The 20,267-nt window shown below is 39.3% G+C and overlaps 1 protein-coding gene across 2 annotated transcripts in view; it reads right to left on the reverse strand.

Moving 5' to 3' along the window:
• CFAP54 (cilia and flagella associated protein 54) overlaps positions 1-17,879 on the reverse strand; it is a 293,191-nt gene extending 275,312 nt beyond the window's left edge. For both annotated transcript variants that reach the window (XM_057316516.1, XM_044384508.3), the window contains exons 1-4: positions 17,543-17,879; positions 9,414-9,519; positions 6,141-6,284; positions 1,257-1,428 (exon numbers count right to left, since the gene is read on the reverse strand). In XM_057316516.1, coding sequence (XP_057172499.1) covers positions 1,257-1,428; positions 6,141-6,284; positions 9,414-9,519; positions 17,543-17,871 — 751 coding nt within the window. In that variant the 5' untranslated portion in view covers positions 17,872-17,879. The remainder of the gene's footprint in view (positions 1-1,256; positions 1,429-6,140; positions 6,285-9,413; positions 9,520-17,542) is intronic.
• Between the last annotated feature and the right edge of the window lie 2,388 nt (positions 17,880-20,267).

Here is a 20,267-nt window from a genome sequence, read left to right on the forward strand (position 1 = left end):
GCAGGACCCAAACCTCAGGCCACCACTCCTTCTTGAGCACAGAACCTCTGGTCCTGCTCAGTCCCTGCCAAGATATGTGAGCAACTCAGGGAGAAGGATGGCAATGGCTACTCAGGGAATCACAGATCTTCTTGAGAATGATCAGACAAAAAAGCTTAACAGTCACTGGGCTGAAAATTGTTCCAAAATCAGGCTTATCTCGGGCAGCAAATGTAAGGTCTAATTTCAATCAAAATGTTAAAAAAATTATTTGGGGAGGAGGAGGGAAAAGGCTAGGAAATGTACTTTCAGTTGCCATGGATGAGGGAAAATCCAATATGTTTTCTTTCACGTTATTTTGTCCTGGTCTTACACACACAGAACATACTGTCATTTTCCCTTTTAAGAAATTATCCAGAAATTAATATAGTAGGTGACTGACTGTAACCTTAAAAAGAATTTAAATTGAATTTAAATTATAGCTCCTTAAAGAGAAAAGCAGATGCTATATTTTGATAGATAAGATTCATTTCACAAGACAAATATAAAGTATATATGTATATTTGCGTATCTCTACAATGTAGATATGTATATAAATACACTACACACACATACATACCATGCATTCTCAGAGCTCCTCACTCAAAAGCAAGTAGGAGGAGAAGGTTGATAAGTAGAAAGCAATAATCACTGGACAAAGTATTTGAGGAAAGGACCAATAAATGGATGATGCTTAGAACAAATCTAACCTGCAGTGATCCTTTGATCCTTTTCATATTTACTTACTAACCATGGTCTCTACTTCTTCATACCTGAAACTGACTATCCCCATAGTCTCTGACTCTCCCCTTGAGCAGCAAACCCAAAGACATGCGTTGTAAGTCCCTGCTTAGGAGGACAAACTGAAATGCAACAAAAATATTAAAAGAAAAAAACAAAATCCCCATAACCATCCTATTATGAAATGAATGGGTTTTTTTAAAGAAATTATTTATTTATATTAGAAGAAATTTTTTAGAATTTAGATATGTACTTTGGTTTTTTGTGGGTTTTTTTAACTTTTATTTAAATTTGAGTTAGTTAACATACAGTGTAGTATTAGTTTCAGAAGTAGAATTTAGTGATTCATCACTTACATATAACACCCAGTGCTCAACACAAGTGCCCTCCTTAATACTCACCACCCATTTAGCCAAGATAATCGAATTACAATCGAACTTGGCATTTAAATAACTTTCTGAAAGCCATGATGAAAAACAGAAGACATTGGTACATACCATTGAAGATGATCCAGCAAAGGTGCTCCTGTGGCAAAGCCACCTGCATGATGAGTCTTAAGGAGGACAAAATGTGCAGACACTGGGTCACAGAGTCTTTACTCTGCAGGTTCACATCACTGTCACAGACCAGCTCATAGTTGCAAATATTTTTGCCACTTAAAGCATGAAACTGAAACACAGGGAAAATATAAATAAGAATATAAATAAGGTTTATGCAACTTAGAAAAGCATTTCTTAAAATGTGAAAAAATAAAATAGAAATGATTATGCTTAAATAGATTATATAGTGCTATAGACTGAATGTTTGTGTCCCCCACCAAATTTATATATTGAAACCTAATCCCTAGTGTGATGGTATTTGAATGTGAGGTCTTTAGGAAGAGATTGTCATGAAGATGGAGCTTTCATGAATGGGATTAGTGCCTTTATAAAGAGACCCCCAAAGAGCTCCCTACTGCCTTCTGCCATGTGAGGACACAGAGAGAAGATAGCCATCTATGAACCAGGAAGTGGGCCCTCACCAGAAACCAAACCTTCTAGCACCTTAACCCTGTGGTTCCCAGCCTCCGGAACAGAGAGAAAAAAATGTCATTCAGACCGTCCAGTCTATGGATTTTTGTTATAACAGCCTTCAAGGACTAAGACATATGGAAAGAAATGTGGTAAAACAGGTTTCTTCAAAAAATCCATTTAGTTAAGCTTACTTGTCCTTAGTCATAAAAATTTCAAAAGCCAAAAAACATACAAATTCTATTTCTAAGAATATAGAATTGAATCACATTTTGTAAACCTTCCTCATAGTATTTTAACTTATTGATCTGGATGCAATCATTACCACTTACACAATTCATTCAGCAAGTGTCTGTTGCGCACCTCTATTTACCACACTCTGCTAAGCGATAAGGACTCAAGGATGAAGAAGATGTGGTCCCTGCTCTTGGCAAAGGGAAAAGCATTCCAGGCACATGCAATGTTAGGAATGCTTCAAGTGGTTGCTGTGGTCACTGAATTGAAAGTCTTTCATAAGTTTTGGTAAAAAGGCTTAAAATAAAGAGATTAGGGGTGCCTGGCTGGCTCAGTTGGAAGAGCGTTCAACTATTGATCTTGGAGTCATGAGTTCCAGCCCCATGTTGGGTGTAGAGATTACTACAAAAAAATCACCTTTGGGGCACCCAGCTGGCTCAGTTGGTAGAGCATGCCACTCTTGATCTCGGGGTTGTTGAGTTTGAGCCTCACACTGGTGTAAAGATTACTTAAAAATAATTTTTAAAAAAAAGATATTAGGCTATTAAGGTGATGCATGTCAGAACATGGAGTGCATTCCACATCATTTCAAGGAATATGGACTTTAGCCAAAGAAGAAAGTCAAAGGGCAGTGGAATAAAATGATTTGATTTATAGTTTAGAAGTTAATTCTCACAAAAGTGTGGGAGATGAAAAGCAGAGGATAGGGCACAGAGCTACAAGCAGGGAGACTAGGAGAGATCAAAACCCTTTAAGGTAGTCCAGAGATACCAGGGTCCTGAAATGGGTGCTGGAATCAGGGATAAAGAGGAAGAAAAAAAATTTTTTAGGATTTATTTATTTATTTGTTTATTTGAGAGAGAGAGCATGAGCGCGGGCGCACGTGCTCAAAAGCAGGGTGGGGGAGGGGCAGAGGGAGAGGGGGAGAGAGAATCCCATGCAGACCACACACTGAGTGCAGAGCCTGACATGGGGCTCAATTCCAGGACTGGAGACCATAACCCCAGCCGAAACCAAGAGTCGGATGTCCAACCAACTGTGCCACCCAGGCACCCCGCAGAAAAGAGATTTAAGTTTTGTCTGACTCAGTGGGATTTATAATTTTTTTAAAGATTTTATTGATTTATTTGAGAGAAAGAAAGAATGTGAGTGAGAGAGAGAGAGAGAGCACGACTGGGGAAGGGGCAGAGGGAGAAGCAGACTTCCCGCTGAGCAGGGAGCCCAGTGCAGGGCTCTGATCCCAGGACCCTGGGATCAAGACCTAAGCAGAAGACAGACACTTAACTGACTGAGGCACCCAGGTGCCCCAGAGTCTATGGGATTTAGATGTGGGAGGTAAGGGAGAGAAAGCGGTCTACAGTGATTTCTGCTTGGGTGCGCGGCTGGTGCCAATTATGGAGGAAAGGGAACGAGTTCAGTTTAGGATATGTGAAATGTGAGATGCTCGTGACATAAATCTCAGAAGACAGATCTTGGCTAGAGAATCATCACTACTGATAAAGCTATAGGAGTGCACACACGATGGCACAAATGGGCCTTCCTCCACCACATGAGATTTCCCACTGAGATACATGTATACTTTCTAGCCATCATATAACTGGTATCACAGAAAAAAGAGATTTATTGAGTGCATGTACATGTTAGAATAGCTATCTTCAAAATGCTCTCTCTTAGAAGCCAATAGTGATAAACCTAATATTCTTTTTAGTGTCAGGCCATATTCTAAGTCTTTTATTATCTTGGCAATCCTAAAAAAAATCCTTTGAGGTAAGTCTTATTGTTATTTTGGTTTTAAAGATGAGGAAACTGAGACACAAAGAAATTACGTAACTTCTCCGGGGTCCCATCACTAGGAAGTAGCACAGCAGACCCAGGCAGGCTGGGTCTAGAAACCAAATTCTTACCAACTCTGCCACAATGCCTCCCTACAGTACATACAAGGGGGATCATTAAATAAAATGAGTATCTTTGCACAAAACTATATTGCCAGTATATTCTACATTATTACTACTTCATCTATGATTTTTATGCATTTAACTTCAAAATCTATTTCTCTAACAGAACTTCTCAAGACCTCTAAGTTCTTCATTGTCCAGATCCTACTGGACTACATTTTCAATCCATTCATTCTCTTACTCACTTATTTTATAGATATTTATTCAAAAACAACAGTGTGCCAGAACCGCAAACTTAAGCACGTAAAATATCAAATCCTTCATAGTTTTTCATGCCCTTCACAATGGTCTTGCGGGCACGCCCTTCCATTGGCTTCATTTCTTTACCATCTGCCTCTAGTCTTTGTCCTTCTAATCTATTCAGTGTAGCACTTCCAGATTAGTAGTTCTGACCATATCACTTCACTTATTCATTCATTTCGTAAAGCTTTATTGAGCATCTATTACATACTGTTATATCTATTACATGATTATTGTGACACAACCTCCAAAACATCTTCACGAAGTTTAATAAGTGCACTTTCTTATCCATTACTGAAAACATTTATTAAGCAACTTACAGCACACAAGCAAATGCCATGCTAAGCAAACGAAAGACATTTAGAAACTGTCAAATAAGAACACATTCCATGGCTAATCATAAACTGTAGCTAAAACAGCTACTGCTTTCATCTTACTGTATGTGCAGTACTTTTGTCTCCAAAGCCTTTTGGGGAAAAAAGCAGTTTTCTGTTCTAGGCACTAGATTCACTGTTCTAGGCACTAGAGGTTAGAGATTAGAGTAGTGCCTGTCCTCATGAAGCTCATATTGTAGAAGGGGAGACAGGCAATAAAAACATAAACAAATAAAAATATATCTGGTGATAGTAAGTAATAAAAAGAAAAAGAAAGCATGACGTATAAGAGACCTAAAGGAAGGGAGGAATGAGCCCCACAGTTATCTAGGATATAAGCTTTCTAGAAGGAGCTCACAAATGCACTGGTACTAAGCCAGAGAGGCTGGGTGGAAGCGGAATCATGCAACAGTACAAGAAAAAAAGATGGGGCTGTGGACCAGGGTGGCATAGGAGGGGACTTCAAAGTCGAAACTCCTAAGCTTTTCATTCAGTACTCTTCCCAGTGGGATGCCAATTTATATTGCCTGGTATTCTTATTCACGTAGTTATGGTACAGCCAAATTGAACTGCTCGATATGCCCCAAACATGCTTTGAGATTTTCTGCTAGTAAACCGTATGCTGTTTCCGAAGCCTTGAATAAACACCAAGCTTGGAATAACGTAGTTTGGAATCAGAATGATTAGGGTTCAAACACCAGCTCTGCCCATTGCTTTAAGTGGGTTGGGTTTCTTAGTCTCTGTTTCCTCATCCGTAAAAGAGGCATTACAGTACCCACCTTCTAGGACTGTAATCAAGCTACAAGAAGATAATTCACATAATGCATACTGAAGAGTACTTAGAACCTGGCAACTGTTTGACCCGTGAATCAATGGTAGCAATTAACATAATAATAATACCGGTATATTAGAAATAAAGCATCACATTTTTGCTTTAAAAGATCTATGTTTGGGGCGCCTGGGTGGCACAGCGGTTAAGCGTCTGCCTTCGGCTCAGGGCGTGATCCCGGCGTTATGGGATCGAGCCCCAAATCAGGTTCCTCCGCTATGAGCCTGCTTCTTCCTCTCCCACTCCTCCTGCTTGTGTTCCCTCTCTTGCTGGCTGTCTCTATCTCTGTCAAATAAATAAATAAAATCTTTAAAAAAGAAAAAAAAGATCTATGTTTGATCTCCTGAGCCACTAGTTAACTAACTGTGCCATTAGCTTTCTTTCTCTCATTTGTAAAATAAGGGTAATAATAGTTCCTAATTCATAAAGTTATTGAGGATCAAATATCTTTTCCAAAGCACTCTGTAAACTAAGAGCGCTCGATAAATATTAGTTATTATAATAATAATAACTGTCTGCTGGAAGAATGAGTGATTATTGTGACACAATCTCCAAAACATCTTTACAAAGTCTAATAAGTGCACTTTCTTATCCATCACTGAAAACATTTATTAAGCAACTTATAGCACAAGCAAATGCCATGCTAAGCAAATGAAAGACATTTAGAAGCTGTCAAATAAGAATACATTGCACAGCTAATCATAAACTGTAGCTAAAATAGCTACTGCTTTCATCTTACTGTATGTGCAGCAGTTTTGTCTCCAAAGCCTTTTGGAAAAAAGGCAGTTTTGAACTGATTCACGTCTGCTTTATTCTCATCAAAATTGATGGTGAACTGCTGAAGATACCTTCCATAGCACTGTAAAAGGGCCAATTTATATTCCTGAAATAAAAAGAGGACTTGATGAAATCTTCCAAGTATCATTTTGCTTATCACTATTAAAATTCAGTAATATTCAAATTACTCCTAATAGTATCTATGTTGATTATTACTATAACACTCTTTTACTACCCCCATTACATTATGACTACCACTATGGCTAGCATTTCTAAACACATATTATGTGACAGACACCGCACTGGGTGTTTCCCATACATTATTGCATTAATTCTCCTCCCAACAAGCCTATGGTGAGATGAGACCATCACAACCTCAAAGATGAGAATATTCACCAGGGTGTGAATAATGATGACATAATAATGAGAATACTCACCAGGGTATGTGTGGTAATACCTATATATACTCAAAATCCAAGAAATTCATCATCCCCACGTCATGGTAATCCACCTACTCAGAGAGGCAGATGAGTTGCGTAACTAGCCTTGCTTCTCTGATACCTCCTAAGTTCCAAAAAAGAAAGAAGGGGGAGGGGTGGGAGGAAGGGAGGGAGGAGAGAAAAGGAGGGAAGAGGGAGAGAGAGAAAGAAGGCAGGAAGGGAGAAGAAAGGAAACGCTGTCTCTCTCTCTCTCTCTCTCTCTCATCTGTCAACAGTCTCTGAAGCCGCATCGGGACAAATAAAAAAAGCCTGAGCTATTGTTAGTTAGGATTCTTGTTAGTCCTAATTCATGCTTCTATTTCCATGACAAAATCAGGGCTCATTTCTGCAGTGCACAGGGCACAGCTGACCCGGAGTTTCAGGGCGGGGCAGGTGAGCAAGACTGTGGATATGAGTCAACTGCACCCCTTCGTCAGCTTCCTCCTCTACAACTGTCTCCAGGGAAAGCGACTCCTCTAGGTGTCTAGTGCCTGTAGGGTTACCTAGGCCCTTGGGAGGCATCCACAGTCAAACTTGTGTTTCTATTTCCATTGACTTGTTACTGTTCACTAATTGATTCTGAATCTTTTCCTTTCTAACTTGGTTCATATGATGAATTCAAATCTAGGTTCAAAACAGGACTATTCCAACAAAATGATCTTTACTGGAATTAAATAAAACTAAAGAGATTCTAGAACCAAAGTAACAACTCACGTTCATTTCCAGTATTCTCAATACCTTTATCAGCCCACTTTCTCAGCAATGAAAAGTAGATTAAAAATATTTTCTTTGTTCCTTTAAGTAAATTTTAAAATATCCTATCTGGGCCTTTCTATCTGAAATATTCTGAATCCTTAGCCACTACCCAGCATGAACTTGCTTTATCAACTTCTAACATGCTCTTCCCTCCTCCCTCCACCAATGTCCGCTCCACCCACCTGAATACTCCACAAACAACACTGAACTGCTGTGTATCTCCAGCCCCTTATATTGAGAAGCATAAAAACAGAGGTGACACTCTTCTAGTGCTTGTCAAAAGTTATTCCACTTCACATGAATATAGCTCACAAGTTGGATCTTGTTCATCAGTTTTGTTTGTTTTCTATAGTTTTCCTACAGAAAAAAAATTTTTGTCTATAGTTTTTCTGTATTTTTAAGTTTCTAAGAACTACAGTCCAATTACATGAAGCTAAGCTGATGCTCTAATTTGGGTAGCATACAATAGATCGTTTTCCATGTGGGAAACAAAGGTAGAAGAAAAATTATTAAATTTCCTTACTACCTCCAGCCCATTGATAAGTCCTTGAAACAGGCAGAGTGACATTCCTCTAGGGACTCAACTGCCTCAATGTTAATACTTTGCTAAGGGCAAAAGGCAATCCTGATCCCTGATCCTGACCCCCACCCCCAACCAGGATCCTGTAAGTCTACTTTAATGTATAAAAATTCCTTTGGAAACCTCCTTTATCTCTAAACCCCCTATGATATGTGTTGGCAATCATCCCCCAAGCATATGGCCCACTGATATATATCTGAAGGGTCTCATGACTAAGGTTTTATTAGACAGTAATAAATGACCTTTGCCCAACAATAGCTAGCCCCCTCAAGGTCCTGGAAACCTTGCTTCCAAATTCCTTTGAGACTTAAGCTATCCCTAACCACCTCCCAACTTGAAAGTATATAATGGGCCACTCCTCATGACCCCACTGCAGCTCCTTCTGTGCATGGATCCTGTTCCCATGCTTTAATAAAATCACCTTTTTGCACCAAAGACGTCTCAAGAATTCTTTCTTGGTCGTCGCTTCAAACCCTATCATCTTTCCTATGTCAGTCTTCATTTGAAATTTCCTCCACATCTCATCCTCCATTTGGTAAATTTCCCTCTCAAATCCCTCCCCCAAAAAAGAAAAGAAAAATAAATTCAAGTCCAGAAAATAGAAAGGGAAGAGGAAAATGAAGCTGAAAAACTGAAGACCAAGAAAACATTGAAAATGGCCTAAAAACACTTTGGATAAAAAAAACTCTTGGTCCAAGGATTCTACATGTGTCAAACATTCATATTTAACTCAGAATAATTTGGGCCTATGCCAGAGCTTAAGGGAAAAACTTACATTATCATTAACTGAAAACCCAGCTATGGTGTGGTCTTACTGAACCAAGGGCACAAGTCCATAGCAATCCCAGACGTGGGATTGATAGGAACTAGAAGTTGGGCACAAACTCAGTTTGGAATAGAATACTAAGCAAGAAATATGGCATGTAAGGAATGTAAGGAATGACTGCTATAATTACATATGGCAAAACATTAAGGAGTTGCAAGTCATTAAAACAGGGCACTGGGAACCAGACAACACAGCAGCAAGGCCAAGAACCCATGAAAGTTGTCACTGGGCAAGGTCAGCCATGTGAAAAACAACAGGAAGTGGTGTCTGGGCTCCTTTGTATGAGGTAGGAACATGATGACTCAGCATTTCCTGTTGGGCACCTACCACACCCTCCCTTAACCAGGGGCTATGCGCCTGCCCAACCCCAGCCAGTTGTCTTTCCGTTCAGGAATTTCTCACCTCTGGAGAATCTCAACTACAAAATTAAAAAACAAACACTTTTTTGGTTACTGTGCCTCATTAAAACTTGTAACATTCATTCATATTTTTCTAAGAAAAAAATCAAATCATGTAAAATAGGAATGGTATCAAACCAAATAATAATAATTAGCCAAGTTTCATTTAGGCCCTTGTTACTCCAGAGGCACTTACTTTCATTTCACAAAGGCTGTCTCCAACCTTCAGAAGCTTTTCATTGTAATAGGCAGCTGGCAGCCGGGGGGCATACTTGGTCCAGATATTAAACAAAGAGGTGGCACTGTAAAAATCATAAAATAAAATTATATCTTCAATGTCAGCAAGAAACCTCAATTAATTAACAAACAAACCTTAAAAATTTATTTTGTGCTGTTATTCCAATGCGCCTTACTGTCAATATCTAATTATTACTAAATACAATTAAAATTACTGCTTCCTTTATGCCAAACACTGATCGAAGCTTTTTTTTTTTTTTAAGATTTTATTTATTCATTTGAGAGAGAGAGTGAGCAAGAGAGCACAAGCAGAGGGAGGGGCAGAGGGAGCGGGGAAAAGCAGACCACCCCCCTGAGCAGGGAGCCCTGCTCAATCCCAGGATCCTGGGATCACGACCTAAGCCGAAGGCAGACACTTAAGTAAGTCACCCAGGCGCGCCTGATCAAAGCTTTTTATATGCATTTTTTAAAAACAGATTTTACTTTTTAGAGTAGTTTTAGGTTCACAGAAAAATTCAGCAAAAGGTATGGAGATTCTGCATATACTGCATGTCCCACATAAAAGCACAGCCTTCCCCCCCCCCCCCACCCTTATCAACGACCCCCACCAGAGTGGTATATTTGTTACAACTCATGAACCTACATTGACACATCATTATCACCCAGTATCTACAGTTTATTTTAGGGTTTACTCTTCGTGTTATATATCCTCTGGGTCTGGAAAAGTGTATAATGATAGGAATCCATCATTATGCTATCACACAGAGTAGTTTCACTACCCTAAAAATCTGTGCTCTGCCTAGGCATCCCTCTCTCTCCCTTAACCCCAAGCAACCACTGAGCTTTTTATTATCTCCATAGTTTTGCCTTTTTCAAAATCCCATATAGTTGCCTTTTCAAACTGGCTTCTTTTACTTAGTAATATGCATTTAACATTCCTCCATGGTTTTTTCATGGCTTGATAGCTCCTCTCCTTTTAATGCTGAATAAAATTCCCTTGTCTAGATAGATATACCACATTTTATTTATCCATTCACTTACTCAAGGGTATCTTGTTCGCTTTCAAGTTGTGGCAACTGGAGTAAAGCCGCTATCAACATCCATAGGCAGTTTTTGAACGGACATAAGTTTTCAACTCCTTCGGGTCAATACCGAAAAGCATGATTACTGGATTGTATGGTAAGAGTATGCTTGTTAGGATGCCTGGGTAGCTCAGTCAATTAAGTGTCTGCTTTCAGCTCAGGCCATGATCCCTGGGTCCTGGGACTGAGTCCTACATCGAGCTCCCTACTCACTGGGAAGCCTTGCTTCTCCCTCTACCTGCCACTCCCCCTGCTTGTGCGCTCTCTCTCTCTCTCTGACAAATACATAAATAAAATCTTAAAAAAAAGAAAGAGTTTGCCTAGTTTTGTAAGAAACCACCAAACTGTCTTCCAAAGTGGTTGCACCATTTTGCATCCCACCAGCAATGAATGAGGAGTCCCTGTTGCTCCATATCCTTCCTTCTTTTGGTGATGTCGGTGCTCTGGATTTTGGCCATTCTAATAGGTATGTAACGGTATCTCATTGTTTTAATTTTCATCTTCCTAATGATATATGTTGGGGAGTATCTTTTCATATGTTTATTTGCCAACTGTATTATCTTCTTTGATGAGGTGTCTATTAAAGTCTTTGATCCATTTTTTAAATCAGGTTGTTTTCTTATTAGTGAGTTTTAAGAGTTCTTTGTATATTTTGGATAACAGTTCTTTATCAGATATGTCTTTGGCAAATACTTTATCCCAGTCTGTGGCTTGTCTTTTCATTTTCTTGATGGTGTCTTTCACAAAGCAGAGAGTTTTAATTTTAATGAAGTCCTGCTTATCAACTCTTTTTTCATGTACTGTGGCTTTGGTGTTATATCGAAAAAGTCATTGTTAAACCCAAAGTCATCTAGATTTCTCCTATGTTATCTTTTAGGAGTTCCACAGAATTTTACACTTAGGTTTGTGATCCATTTTGAGTTAATTTTTGTGAAGGGTATAAGGTCTGTGCTGAGATTCATTATTTCTTATGGATGTCCAGTTGTCCCAGCACCATTTGTTAAGAAGACTATTTTTGCTCCATTGTATTGCCTTTGCTCCTCTGTCAAAGATCAGTTGATGACATTTATGTGGTCTATTTCTGGGCTCTCTGTTCCATCCCCATGATGTATTTGTTCATTCTTTCACTGATACCTCACTGCTTGATTACTGTACCTTTAGAGGAAGTCTTGAAGTCAGTCTTCCAAATTTGTTCTCCTCCAATATTGCGTTGGCTATTCTGGGTCTTTTGCCACATGCATTTTTGTTTTCATTTCATTTCCACAACAACCCTGAGGTAGGTAGTACCAACATCCCAGGTATATAGTTGATGAAACTGAGGCTCAGTGCATCCATGATCCTAACTAGTATATTACCACGCCTGCCTGTCCTCTGGAATGTCAACTATCTGAGGGCACGGATTTTGACTATTCATTGCCCAGCTTCAACAGTAGTGAATATCTAATATATATGTGTACTCAATAATTATTTGTTGAAAGAATGAATGAATACATAATTGACTAGGAAAAGAATTCCTTGTTCTTATTGTATTTTTTTCTACAAAGAGTTCAGGGATTTCACCATTCAGTCAGTCCATTAGGGTTCTGTTTCTTTCCACCACGTAAACAAAAATAAAACATACAGTATTCTCAAAACAGTTTCTAATTAGTTTCAAAGGGTAGCAGATCACTGCTTATTTTGTTCATTTATTTAGTTAACATTTACTCCTTCCTTCTCTCTCAGAAATTATAAACGCCTCTAGGAAAAAATCCAAATTTCCCTTAACAGTCCAAGCCTTTATCTCATAAATTTCTAGATGAGGACAATGTTAATGTACTGATTGAGTGTGTCCCCTCAAAATTCTTATGTTGAAGTCCTAACCCAGAGTGTGACTGTATTTGGAAAAGGGTACTCTAAGGAAATAATTAAGGTTAAATGAGGTCATAAGGGTGGGGCACTGGTCAGATAGCATTAATGCCCAGCCAAGAAAAACACCAGAGAACATGCTTTTCTCTCTCTTTCTTTGTACTTGCTCAGAGGCAAGGCTGCATGAAGACCAAGTGGCCTTCTGCAAGCCAGGAAGAGTGCTTTCACCAGAAACTGACCCTGCAAGACCTTGATCTGGGACTTCTAGTCTCCAGAACTATGAGAAAATAAATTTCTGTTGTTTAAGACTCCCAGACTATGGTGTTTAGTTATGGCAGCCCAAACTAATTTATAATTACTGATTAGTACCTAATAGCCCAAATTGACTAATACAGGTAGGAATGTAAACTCAGGGTCTTAAAATGGCTCTAGTACTTATGATGTATATGTTGGGATATTATCAGAACCACCTTAACAGAAACATGTCGATTAATTTATTCAAATAATGAAATAATATTGAGTTACAAGGGAAGGGTAAGGGACAGGATATTCTTGCCTTCTTCGAGTGATTAATAATATTTTGGGATACGAAAATATATATATATGTACATGTATATGTACATAACCATGCCCCAAAAATTGTGTGGCAAATATAGCCATAGAAATTTTAAAAGGAAGAGGCTTTTTGGTTTAGGGTGGTTTTGTTTTTGTTTTTTAACCTTTTCACTTTCATTTGCTGCTTCATGAAATGTCACAGTATTAGAATAAATATCATGAATCCCAAAAAGTCAGCAAGTCTTGCTAGAATTCTTAAATCATGTAGATGAAAGACTTAATTCTTTAAACCTTAAAGATGAGATAATGATGACTATGTTTATTACTCATAAAAGAAAAATACCAGCTTTGTTAAATCAATCAAGGTTATATAATAAGAGAATTTTTTTTTTAAGTGAACTTTAAGTTCAAGTTAAGACTGTTCACTGGGAATTGACTTACATAATGATTAAACAAGGAAAATGTAACATACACTATATAATGTGCATCATTTAAGAAAACATTAATATCCTTTGGATTGCTGATTTATTATAGCTGCTGCTAGAGTTAGAATTCTCTAAAATAGAAAATCATAACTATATAAACAATATCTACATCTCATGTGGTTATAACAAAAGCATCCCTTTAAAACAATCTAACCTATTCTGAATTTAATAACATTGACAGTATGATCAAACCCTACATTTTAGAGCCTGTGAATTTTTTTGCTTATGTAAGTTTCTATATTTATTTAAAAATTTGATTTAAAAAAATAACCATCTCTCAAATATGTTATAAAAGCAAATCCTACCTTCTGTATTCCTAACTGGTCTCCACATTGTCATTCTTACTCCATTTGGACAAGATTATATAAATATATATATAATTTTAAATAAGGTTAATCCCTTGCCCAAAACTACCCAACGGTTTCCCATTGCATTTGGAATAAACGCAAAGTCCGTAAAAGGCCTCTAAAACCTTCCATAGCCCTACCCATGTCTCTAATCTCACCTCATACCACTGCACCCACACTCACTAAGCCATGCTTAATGGGCTTCTGTACATTCCTCCCAAGTCTCTGGCTCTTTCCTGCCAAGATCTTCCCACATGCTTGTTCCCTCTGTTTATCCTCTCTCCTTGCCTGGTATCCTTCTAATCTCAGCTTAATGTCACCTCCCTCACCATTCACTTGAACGTAGGTCCATGCTGTATTCTCTTTCAGCCTCTGCTCAAGTGTCACCTACTTGGACCACATTACTGAAAATTGCAATCTCCTATTTCCCACTCCACAACCCTTCCTCTCTTTAGTTTGCTCCCTAGCATTTATCACTTTCTAGGTTACCATAAAATGAACTTATTTAATTTGTTTATTGCCTACCTCCTCCTCTAGAATATAAGCACCAAGAAGGCAGGGATCTTTGTCTGGTTCACTGCTGGATCCCCGATGCCTAGTACAATGCCTGGCACATGTAAGTGCTCAGTAGCTTCTTCCTTCATAGCACTTGTTTGTGTATTGACTTAATGACTCATTGAAAGCTTCTCTCTCTCTCTCTCCCTAGACTATAAACTCCATAAGCACAGAATTCCTATGTATTTTATTCACCACTATATAACCTATGGCTACTGCAATGCTGGGCACATAGTAGGCATTCAATAAAAGTTGTTGTGTAAATAAACAAATACCTAAATCGTGTGAGAGGTTAGATTGCTAAGGTCCGAGTCAATGGTTAAGGTCTGTGTTTCTCTTATAGTCAGTCTCTTTAAAGATGGGACAGATACTGTACTTACCAACTTGCCCAGGTCTACTTTCCCATATATAACATTAACAATTATTGAAAATACAAGGATAATAAACCCTTGAATTCTTTCAATACCAAATACTCATTGAAAATTTGCTCTGGGGCACCTGGGTGGCTCAGACGGTTAAGTGTCTGCCTTTGGCTCAGGTCATGATCTCAGGGTCCTGGGAGCCAGCCCCACGGAGCTACAAGTCAGGCTCCCTGCTCAGCAGGGAGTCTGCTTCTCCCTCTCCCTCTGACTCCTCCCCCCTGCTCATGCTGTCTCTCTCTCTCTCTCTTTCTCTCTCTCTCAAATAAAGAAATAGAAATCTTAAAATAGAAAAGAAAGAAAGAAAGCTTCTTCTATCCCAACCCCAGGCTAGTTGCTAGAGATAGAAAAATGAAAAAGAGACACATTACCCAAAGTCAGCAGGGAGCTTTCATTCTAATGGGGGAAACAGATAATACACAAGAAAACAAATAAATAAAAAATATAAATGGGTGGTTGAACCTGCATTAAATAGGAAAGGCCACTCTACAGTGGTAAGAACTGAGCTAAGACCTGAAAGAAAAGAAGGAACCAATTATGTGAAAAGCTGAAGATAGAACATTTCAGACAAAGGTGGCAGCAAATATAAAGGCCCTGGGATGAAAAAAATAGGATCTGTCTCCCTGGAAAGTCCTGAGAGAGAAGTGAGAGATGGGCTGAGATGGAAGAGGCAGGCAGGGCCAGATGCTCAGACCCTGGAGGACAGAAGGAGTCTTAAATTTATTCTAACAGCAATGGGAAGCGATAGAAAGTCTTGAGATAGGAGAGTGGGTGGCTGATTTATAAAGGTTACCCTGACTGCTAAAGTGAAGGACAGATTTGAGACTCCAGAGGCTGTGGGGAAAGCACAATCTGGTGGTTTGAACTACAACGCTGGCCATGGAAATGGGAAGATAAAGTGCTATCTAAGGCACAAGTGCAGAAGTGTTTCAAATATAAATATATATAGCTTAGTAATGCACTTTCCTTGGTCAGTTCTTGGTTCTCATCTTACTTGGCCCATCAGCAGGATTTGCCACTGTTAATCGATCATTCCTTCCTACTTTGAAACGGTTTCTGTACCTGACTTTCAGCACACCACACACTTAGGTTTTCCTCCTACTTCCCTGGCCACTCCCTTCTTAGTCTCTGACATTTTCTTATCTCCTCTACTTGTCAATGTTGGAGTATAGCAGAGTTCAGTCCTTGTACTCTCCTTTTCTCCATCTACACTCACTCCCTTAGCTATTCTATCAAGTGTCATGATTTAAATATCAATAATATGCTGACGAATCCCAAATGCATATTTCCTTTGACCTCCAGACTCAAATGACCAACTACCTATGTAATAGCTCTGCTTGAATGTTGAATTACATTTCAATCTTCATATATCTAAAACTAAATTCTTGAGATGCCGGCTGGCTCAGTCAGTGGAGCATGTGACTCTTGATATTGGGGCTGTAGGTTCGATCCCCACATTGGGTGTAGAGATTATTTAAGAATATATATATATATATTTAAGAATATATATATAAGAATATATATATATTGGAATATATATATATATAACAAAACAAAACAAAACAAAAAACCCTAAACTCTTGATCTGCCTCTCTCCTACCAGAAACCTGTTCTTCCCACAGTCTCAATCCCATCCCAGGAACCTCACACTTCCCATTCTCCCTTGTGGCCAACTCTTCCTACAGAAATCTTCATCACTTGCTACTATGTCTCTTTCTTATCTTTCTCAAAGGCCACTTTTCCCAATTTACCCTGACCATGCTCCCAGCCACACCCATGTTAAATTTCAACACCATACCATATCTTCCATCCCCACATTCTGCTCTAATTTTCTCCCTAGCACTTCTTTCCCTGTAAAACGATTTCTTTACTTATTTGTTTAGTAGCTGTCCATAGTAACAAAAATATATGCTCCATGAGGGTACAAATTGTTCTATCTTTTGTTAATTTGGTGTTTTCCTAGCTCCTAGAATGGTACCTGATATATAGTAGGTGTTAATAAATAATTAAATGCATTAATGAAAAACAAATGTAAGTTAAAACTATGTCTTCATATTAAATGCATGAATGAAAAATAAAAGTTGAAATTATTCACTATTCTGGTATTCTTTGACATTTGTCTACATTTGTACCTGTTCAGTTTGCAAGGTATTTTGACTGGAAAAGATGGTAACATAATCAGGGGAAAAAAAACCTTAAAAATAGGTAGTTTGTCACTCAGTAGTAACACAGGGATAAAACTCCCAAAAAGGTAAACATGTATGCAAAATGAGTCACAAAACGAGTAAAAAATCATTGTGACCCTAACAACAATGTAAAAAGGAATTAAAGTATAAAAAGGAATTAAAGTGCACGTGTTCACAGAATCACATACTTCATGGCATCAAGAACTAACTCAAGAACCGAAGCTACCTCAACGTTATTTCTTTTTCCTCATATACAAAATTGTACCCACAACATGGAAAGTTGTGAAACCCCTGAGTCCCTGAGTGAGTAAAAAATGTATGGGCATGGAGTAGCTTAGCGACTGGGGAACACTCAAAAGGAATGGTGAGTTATGAAACACTTCTGTGTTTATATTTATTTTGACCCGAGCAGGAAGCCAAGGTATAGCATTTCCCAGGAATTAAGGATTGTAATAGCGATGAGTCTCCACTTCTTACACTTTGTTTTTATCTCCAGGTCCGCAACGCTGACCCAGCTCTGGCATCGCCGTGGGCATCCTTGAGGGCATCTCCTCAGGCCCCAAGAGTTGCCCTTCTCCGGCCGGCGCCCTCCCCAGCGCCCTGCCTCTGCTTACCAGAGACGGTGGAATTCATGCTTCTGTTCCTCCGTTATCGCTAACGCCTTCTTTCTCCTCATAAAGCCTAGTAATTCCCGAATTTCCCTCTCGCAGGAGGCCAGGAGCGGGTTTTTAGCGTCCAGTGGCCCATAAAACACCGCGAGGGGCAATGAGTTCTCGAGGCAGGCGGAGCGAGGCGCTGGGCTCGGGGAGCTCTCCTTCGACTCCAGGGGCGACTTCGAGAGTGCGTTCGAGGTCGGGGGCGGGGTCGGCGGAGGTCCTGGTGGGGACATGGATGTGGGAGACAGGTTGAGCGGAGAGGTCGAGGAGGTGCCTAGAGCCGCCATATTGACGAGACCCCGGCCCGCCAGAAGTGTGTGTACACGCGGTTGCCTGGCGACGGTCTCGCGGCAACCAGGCTTCCAGCGCGCTTTCGGGAAAACACAGCGGCCCCTGGAGGGCAAAGGAAGAAAGAACCCGGTCCAGAAAGAAAAAAGCCCCTCCTGGGGGCTTTTTTGCCCTCTTCTCGGGCACTGCTGTATGAGAGAAGAATAGAGAGAAGGTTTTGGACAGGGAGCCAGCGTAGAGTAAAGCCAAAAACTTATGATTACAAATTCAGACTATACTCGTTTTCCATTTCGACCACTTAATAATGACAATGATCATTACTGTGTGCCAGGCATGTTTTAAGCATTTGAAAAATAATCTCATTTAATCATAACAGCTTTACCACTTAGGGTATTATGAGTATCTCCATTTCGCGGTTTAAGAAATCAAAGTTTACAGACCAAGGTCAGAGTAAACTGTAGCCTCAGGGACCAGATCTCAGCCTTCTGACTCCAAAGCCTGTGCTCAAAATGAGTAAGTTTCACTGGTCCTCCTCAAAAAAACTAAGCTTATCAACCAAATCAAAATTAGGAACATATCTGACAACCAGTTTAAGAATCAAGTACATGGCGGGGGAGGGCGCCTGCGTGGCTCAGTCGTTAAGCCTCTGCCTTGGGCTCAGGTCATGATCCCAAGGTCCTAGGATGGAGCCCCACGTGGGACAACCAGCTCAGCCGGGAGTCGGGAGTCGGCTTCTCCCTCTCCCTCTGCCACTCTCCTTGCTTGTGCTCTCCCGCTCTCTCACTCTCTCAAATAAATAAATGAAATAAAAAAAAATTAAGTACATGCAAATGATTCATTCTCTTCCCTCTATTTGTACCTTGAGGTCTGTAACTATGGAAATGATGGCTGTGCCTAACAATTAGGGTTCCATTATAGTTCTCCATTTGTATTTCATCCTTATTCTAATAATCACTATATTCTAAATTAATAAGCATTTCACTCAACATTAACTGCCCGACATTAATGCATACTAGGGGCTTGAAGTGTTAACTCTCTTTAAACATTTTAAACAGTTTTAGGAAACTTGCTTCTGATGGGAAAAATTAAGGCCTTAAGGAAAGTATATGGGGACAAGGGAAGTTCTTCTTTCCCTGCATATTATGGGTTTATTTACTTAAGGTCTACATTTCTAACTCATAGGGAACCTGCTTGTTTTATAAATTATGCAATGCCAAAAATTATCTAAGAGAAGAAACAGAAATATTTGATGTCTTAGGAAAATAGGTCTTTAACACTGAAAAGTGTTACTGGTTCTGTCACACATAAGAATAAATAAAGATAGTGACCCTAACACAGTGAGCCCAATTTCCCACTTAAGATGAAGAAGCTTAATGGACCACAGCCTGATTTCTTTCGGGTCTGACCTAATTTCTTGCAGGCTCTGCGGACCTGTGCTAATTTATGAGGCTGGCCTAATATGTCATGTGTACTGTACTCTAATATTCTTTGAAGGAAAACAATGATGATTTTGCTCTTCAAGACAGGTAATGATGACCCAAGAACTTTCTTGGCAGGCAGTGAGTTGCCTTGACACCTCACTGTAGGAGTTCAATTTCCCAGTCAGAATATACAAATATCATTCTTTGATTAAGATTTTATCTTGTCTCGGGGCGCCTGGGTGGCACAGCGGTTAAGCGTCTGCCTTCGGCTCAGGGCGTGATCCTGGCATTATGGGATCGAGCCCCACATCAGGCTCCTCTGCTATGAGCCTGCTTCTTCCTCTCCCACTCCCCCTGCTTGTGTTCCCTCTCTCGCTGGCTATCTCTCTCTCTGTCAAATAAATAAATAAAATCTTTAAAAAAAAAATTAAAAAAAAAAATTTTATCTTGTCTCTAAGTAAGCAGTAAAAATGTTAAGACCTTGAAGAATTTCGTCCGAAAGAAGTAATTCATTGTTGGGACATTTACAAAAAGTATTAATAGATCTTTTATTTTTAAAAAATCAGCTGGGTAAATTCTTTCTCTTCTCATCTTCTCCTTGTTCTCACATAACAGACTTGTCTATTTGAGATCAAAAGCTGATGTAATTTGCCACTGAGTACTACCTATTATATTGATGAAAGTGAAACTGCAGGATAAAATTAAATTAAAGTGGTCAGAGAGGAAGAAGGAAAGGAAAAAGAAAACAGATGAAGTGGGGTTTTTCCCCCTGATCTGTCTGCTCTCACAAACAACCTTACTAAGAGTGCAGGCACTTACATTTCAATGTCACTGGTGAAAGAAAATATGACTTATTAAGTTCAGATACCTGAATTATGTATCTTAGTCATAGCATTGCATCTTAGTCATTTTCCTCCTTGCAAATACAAAGTTGACAATGCTTCACTCTCAGTAGTTTTTAAAAGCTTGTCTGA

Source organism: Ursus arctos, unplaced genomic scaffold, assembly GCF_023065955.2.
Source record: "Ursus arctos isolate Adak ecotype North America unplaced genomic scaffold, UrsArc2.0 scaffold_21, whole genome shotgun sequence".
NCBI lineage: Eukaryota > Metazoa > Chordata > Mammalia > Carnivora > Ursidae > Ursus > Ursus arctos.